General features: G+C 36.8%; 2 protein-coding genes across 2 annotated transcripts; both read left to right on the top strand.

Moving 5' to 3' along the window:
* The first annotated feature begins 2,465 nt into the window (after positions 1 to 2,465).
* Positions 2,466 to 3,683, top strand: LOC139338779 (chemokine XC receptor 1-like). Its single transcript, XM_070974042.1, has one exon. The coding sequence runs from the start codon at positions 2,466 to 2,468 to the stop codon at positions 3,558 to 3,560; it is 1,095 nt and encodes a 364-aa protein (XP_070830143.1). The 3' UTR covers positions 3,561 to 3,683.
* A 1,109-nt stretch (positions 3,684 to 4,792) lies between these two features.
* Positions 4,793 to 6,348, top strand: LOC139339237 (chemokine XC receptor 1-like). The gene is made up of 2 exons (XM_070974765.1): positions 4,793 to 4,817; positions 5,014 to 6,348. The coding sequence occupies exon 2, from the start codon at positions 5,017 to 5,019 to the stop codon at positions 6,046 to 6,048; it is 1,032 nt and encodes a 343-aa protein (XP_070830866.1). The 5' UTR covers positions 4,793 to 4,817; positions 5,014 to 5,016; the 3' UTR covers positions 6,049 to 6,348.

Below are 6,348 nucleotides of genomic sequence, written 5' to 3'. Positions count from 1 at the left end.
ACAGGCTGATGGGTAAATAGCCGCCTGCTACGGCTGAAATCCATCCTAGTTTGGTTGAGAGGCAAATGGTAAATAAACAGAAAGCTGAGACGTGTGTCGTGCTTTATAAACCGTACAGTAATCTGTATCTGTCTGTCTATATATACATAACGTGCACTATAACAAGGACGTTTGACAAGAAGGCATAAGCAACTGACCAATAAATACCATCAAGATGCAATGTGTGATATGCAAGAATATTATTATTTTTGTTTTCATTTTATAGTTAGAATATGAATACTTTTATTTATTATTCTGTTTGTAAGAATAATATTAAGTCCCATCAAATGATCAAAACAGAAAGAGTTGAATATTCAAATAAAAAAAGAAATCGATTAATATCTACCAGCAATAACCATCCTCTGCCTGCAGCTGCTTTAACTGAGCCTCTAGCTTGTTCAGTGTCAGCTTTTTAATTCATTGGCTCTGTCTGTTCTTCTTATATTAAGATAAGATAAGATTAGATAAGATAAGATATTTGGTCCCTTAGAAGAGAAATTTGTGTGTTGGAGTAGCACAAGAACAAGGACAGAAAGAAAAGAGTCAAAAAAAGAAAATGAAAAATCGAATTTAAAAAAAATCAGACTTAAAAACTAGAGCAAGAACAAAGTCAAATTTAGGGAAAGAGTGACATAGTGGTGTGATGTGACAGCAGCAAAATTAAACAGCACACACCAGAATAATATATGATATAATGTAAAAAAGTAAATGTTTGGTTGTTTTTCATTTTCTTTTATTCTAACGTGAAGAGACGTTTGGTGCAATGGTATAATAAGTATACATCCTCTTTATTGTCTGCTCTGCATTGTTTCTTTTAGTTTTGCTACAGCACTGAAGTGATGTTTTTGCTGTTAGTGTTTATTAATCAGTTTGATATTTGGCAGAAAATTAAATACTGACCATTTGGATAAGTGATTAGTTTTTTGAATCAATTAAAAAAGGATTCAAAGATTAAGATTACCTTCTCGAGTATGAGAACTTGCTGGGTTTTTTTTATTTTATATCACTGTACATTGATATACCAATTATAGATGAAACTATTATTCAAATAAATAATCTAAATAATTCTAAATTACTTGGATTTGTCCCTATTCTAATTTTGGTGATGAAGTTACAAGATGGAAACTGCAAAATTAAACGTTTACCTGAACTATTACAGGAGTAACAGTCAGCTAACAGTCAAGCAAAATGGAATATGTTTGAAATCCTGTAACACTGACGCATAATGGCCTGTTAGATCAGGTATTAGTGATGAAAGGAAACATGTTCTGTCCCATGTTTGTTGAAAGCAAGTTGTCCCACAGACAGTTTGTGTGTGGATCTGAAAATGATGTTTGATTTCTGTTCACCTTTGTGGTCAATATTTAAGGAACAGTTCAACAACATTTCACTGAAACCTACCGGAGCGACCCTGCCGTGTGAACAGCCTTTGTACCGTCATACAGCTTATGTTCCATATTTCTCCATTATTTGGACCAGAGAGGATCTCTAATGAGGTATGGCTCAGCAATACTTAAAGTTTACAATGTTTTGTCTTTTGTAAAAAAAAAAAAAAAAAAGTATTTGTAATGTTGTTATGATGACTAAACAATTGCAGTCGGTGTAATAAGAAAGAAAGACAGAAATAATGTTGCATCTCCTCATTTTAATAGTTTAGGCTCAGTTTATCCAACTTTCAAAAGCAATTCTTTATCATTTACTTTTAATGGCAGCCATGATAACAGTTTTGGAGACACTTGACTTTTATTTCTGTGGCCACTTTGGAGGAAAATGGAGGTAACTGAAATTTTATTTTTGCCAGAGAAAACAGTTCCTGGGAAATCGGATTATACAGAGTTATGGGAACACTGTTAATGGAAAGAGTTTATTGCTGTTGACTGTTTAAAGTCCTGTAAACAAATGTTCACTTAACAAACAATATTCAATTGTCAACAATGACAGTGACACCAATCTTAACAAATGAGTGTTAATCCCTTAATAAACAATGAATGTTATTTTTGAAACTCTAACGTTAAGCGCTGTTTATTCAGTCATAAATAGAACATGCTGTGAATATTAATCTAAGCACTTTTACTGCACTGTGTTGGAGGCAGATATCTTAAAAATGCATATCTCAAAATTTAGGGAAAAAAGTATGTGCATGGCTGAAAACCACTATAAGTAAGTAAAATTGTGTAAAACTGGTAAACTTAATGTTTTGTAATTTGGATAAACATGTCCCAGACAAAATGTGGTCATGTATCTAGATAATAAAATATCAGGCTATTGACATATATGCTGAAATTTTGACAGAAATCTATTAAAAACATGTAACAATGTAATCATCTCATCCACTACTGTGTCATTAACTCTGTGTAATCGGACCTGTTTGATATATCCCTCTAAGCCTTTTTTAAATTTAGACTTTCTCCTCTTGCAGAAGGAAAATGGCTGCAGCTGAAAACTTTCCAATCACAGCTACTCCAAGCATCATCCCTGACTCAACTTTTGACACAAACACAGACAAATATAACTCTAGTTTTGAGTATGACTATGAGTACAACGATGAAGTGTGCGACAGAAGAAACACCATGCAGTTCGGAGCGACCTTCACTCCAGTGTTCTTCTCCATTGTGGTGGTCCTCAGTCTGTTTGGCAACATCCTTGTCATTGTGATTCTGGCCAAGTATGAGAATCTCAGATCCCTCACCAACACTTTCATCCTGAACCTGGCTGTATCAGATCTCTTCTTCACTGCATGTCTGCCCTTCTGGGCTTACTACCACATGTATGGATGGACTATTGGGGAACCTGCATGCAAAGTAGTCACCTTTGTCTTCTATGTCGGCTTCTACAGCAGTGGTATACTCCTCATCCTGATGACTGCTCACCGTTATGTAGCTGTCATGAATCCTCTGTCTAACATTGTGTCCACCAAAGGCTTCTCCAGTGTTCTTGCAACTGTGTTCATTTGGGTATTTGGTGTGTTGGTCGCCAGTCCAACCTTCATCTTTACAAAGGTCGTGGACCACAAGCACTGTGAATATGTGGATTCTTACTGGAGATTGTGGGGAATCTACCAGCAAAATGCTCTCTTCATAATGAGTTCAGTGATATTCATTCTTTGCTATTCTCAGATCATGTGCAGGCTGCTGCGTCCCACCGCCCAAAGAAGAAAGAACAAAACTTTAAAGCTCATTTTCACTCTTATGGCTGTTTTCTTCATGGGCTGGGCACCTTATAATATAGTAATATTTTTACAGTCACTGTATTTTTGGTCTAAACTACATGCTGACTCACACACTCTGGTTAGGAATTGTGAAAGATTAAAAGCACTCGATTACGCCTTTTACATCAGCCGACTTTTTGCCTTTTCACACTGCTTCCTCAACCCTGTGTTTTATGTGTTTGTGGGGGTTAAATTCAAAAAACACTTGGAGACAATGCTGAAGAGCTGGGGCCACAACAACAACAGCATCCGCAGTAGACATAGCCGGATCACAATCACATCACTAACAAGTGGTGACGAGTTCTCAATGTAGTTGATAGAAACAGCAGAAGTTAAACTGAAACTTCAAGGTTTTATATCAGGAGAAAGAAAACCCAAACCAAAATCCAGTTGTAATATCGCACATATTGGATTTCCTCAATCAACCAATGGCGAATCGCAGATGACAGACACAAATAAAGGCTTGTCCCAAATACAAGCCGAGGGAAAAAAAACAAAGGTGGATAAACTCCTGGTGCCTCTTATATAATATGCATGCCTAATAAGCATAATATACATTTCCATTGCTTAAAGAAATTTAACAATATAATCATGAGATTTTCATTGCAAAGTATTATTGTCCTGTTTCAGTCTGCATTTGTGTTAATGTCTCTGCCAAACTGTGCTTCTAGACAGCAGTAGCTCCATTCAAAGTACCGTAGTGAAAAAATACAAATGACTCTTCCACTGAAATGCTTGAGGGCTTTTAATTGGTTATTTACTGTGTTGGTAATTTTCTATTTCTGAAACTTATCAAAACAGAGGGAATTAGAAATAAAGGTCTGTTTCTAATATAAGCCTGCCTTAAATACAAGCCCGGTACCCACTGAAGTTGAGATTAGTAAAGGCTGTGAGTATTAGCATTTACATAGCTCAAAGCCCCACAGAGCAGCTAGTATGTGTGTTTATATTATTTACTCAATAGCCCTCACAGTTGTCAAGCAACAATTAGTTTCCTTAATTGCTGACATAAACTCAGTGGCCAATTTATTAGGTACACCTGCTCATTAATGCAATTATCTAATCAGGTGATCATGTGGCAACAGCTCAGTACATAAAAGTACATAATGCATGTGATTTTGATTAAATACTGTACTAGAGACAATATAACTGTATACTGATGATTCACTTTGATCTTTTGTATTTGACTTTTTGCGATTTTTTTAGATTTTCACCTTGACCAATTCATGAGGCTCATACTGTCTTTTGGGCTTTTCTTTTGAATTCATTTGTTATTTTCACATGATAAAATCACCATAATCAACATTTCCATGTTTTACAATAAAATAAAAATTACTTGATTTAAGTTCTAGAGTGTCTCTGTTTTGAATAGTGAATAAACTTAACACCTGCGTCCAGGTAAAAGCCAAACCTCTGACATGTTTTCTTGTTTGAATTCAATGTTCGTGCTCAAAAAGGATTTCTTAAGCACAGCATCACTTCATGTGAAACAAAAGAGGAACCATCAGTTATATATATCACAACTTTCCTCCTCAGTTCAAGTCGGCACAAGACGTTAGGTCTGTTCAGGGTAAGTTGCTTCATATTTACCGTAATTGCTCTATATTTAGGTTAACCTACTTAGTACTTAATTGTTATCCATGTTTAAGATTTTATTTGGAGTTGTTTTGTTTTGTTTTTTATAAAAAATTGCTGAAAGGTTGTAGTCATGTGCTCAGTCTTAAGTATATTTTGCCAAAATTGTTTTTTGTGCTCATTTTTTCTAGAAAATGCTCAACTCCACAATGAGTGACGGAGGTGTGAACGACAGTGATGATGTGGTATATCATTGTGATGAGATGTTTGACTTTGAAACCATCAGTGGTGCCATCTTCATTTTGATCCTCATCTTCAGTCTTACAGGAAACATTCTTCTCTTGTGTGTTCTTGTCATTAACAAGAACTTGAAAAATGTGACAAACCTGTTCATTCTGAACCTGGCCATCTCTGACCTGGTCTTCACTGTCACACTTCCATTCTGGGCAGTCTATTACCTGCACCACTGGGTTTTTGGTGACTTTGCCTGCAAATTTGTAACTGCGGCATACATTGTTGGTTTGTACAGTAGTGTCATTCTGCTGACTGCCATGACTGTGGATCGCTTCATAACAGTGGTGCTGCAAAACTGGCCAAGAAGCCACAAAAGGAGGCAGAGGTGTGCAGCAGGCGCCTGTGCAGCAGCCTGGGTCATCAGCATGGCTGCATCTGTGAGTGATGCTATCAAAGTAAAGGTGGAAACCCACTGGAACAATCTTTTCACCTGTGAGGGTCCCTCTGATGGCTCTGATGTCAACCTGGGATATTATCTCCAAGTGTCACTGCTCTTCTTCCTCCCATTTGCCATCATTGTTTTCTGCTATTCTGCCATCCTCAAGACAGTTCTGCAGACCTCCAACAGAAAAAGGCTCAGGACAGTCGTGGCGGTCTTTTGCATTGTTACAGCCTTCTTCATCTGCTGGGGACCGTACCATATTGTGCTTGTCGTCCAGTCTGTGTACAAACCCATAGGCTGTTACGCCATGGAGCGCTTGTACACTGCCTATTCCATTTGTCATATTCTGGCGTTTTCTCACTGCTGTATGAACCCTCTGTTGTATATGCTTTCACAGAGGTCGCGAAGACATCTTTTGCAACTTTTACACTGCAAGAATGCCAGGAGGAACAACAGAGAGAGAACAAATGGTCAGAGCACTTCTGTTATTCAGAATGCAGCTTTTATAGCACAAAACTCTGCCGTTATGTTGGAACTACCCTCCAAATAGACATTCACTTATCAGATGAAACATTCATTCAAACTGTAAATGCTTTCAGGCAATAGAGTTTGGATTTATCTTATTTTGCCTCTCATTTTTTTATGCCTTGTACAGTTCCTTAAAATGTGTTGGGTCTATTTCTATGTATGTGCTTTGAAATGTACCAAGTAAATGGTGAATATGTATAAAAAGCTAAAGTTTTTTGATATGTTTGATGGTGAAATGCACTGCTGCACTTTCTCAGACCTTATGAATGAACGTTGCTCTGGTGTTACTGTAATATTTTTGAATAAAGTTTGACTGGAATCT

This window comes from Chaetodon trifascialis, chromosome 11 (genome assembly GCF_039877785.1).
Source record: "Chaetodon trifascialis isolate fChaTrf1 chromosome 11, fChaTrf1.hap1, whole genome shotgun sequence".
Classification (NCBI taxonomy): domain Eukaryota; kingdom Metazoa; phylum Chordata; class Actinopteri; order Chaetodontiformes; family Chaetodontidae; genus Chaetodon; species Chaetodon trifascialis.
Note: the sequence above shows the minus strand (reverse complement) of the source record. Positions and strands in the feature narration are given on the sequence as shown.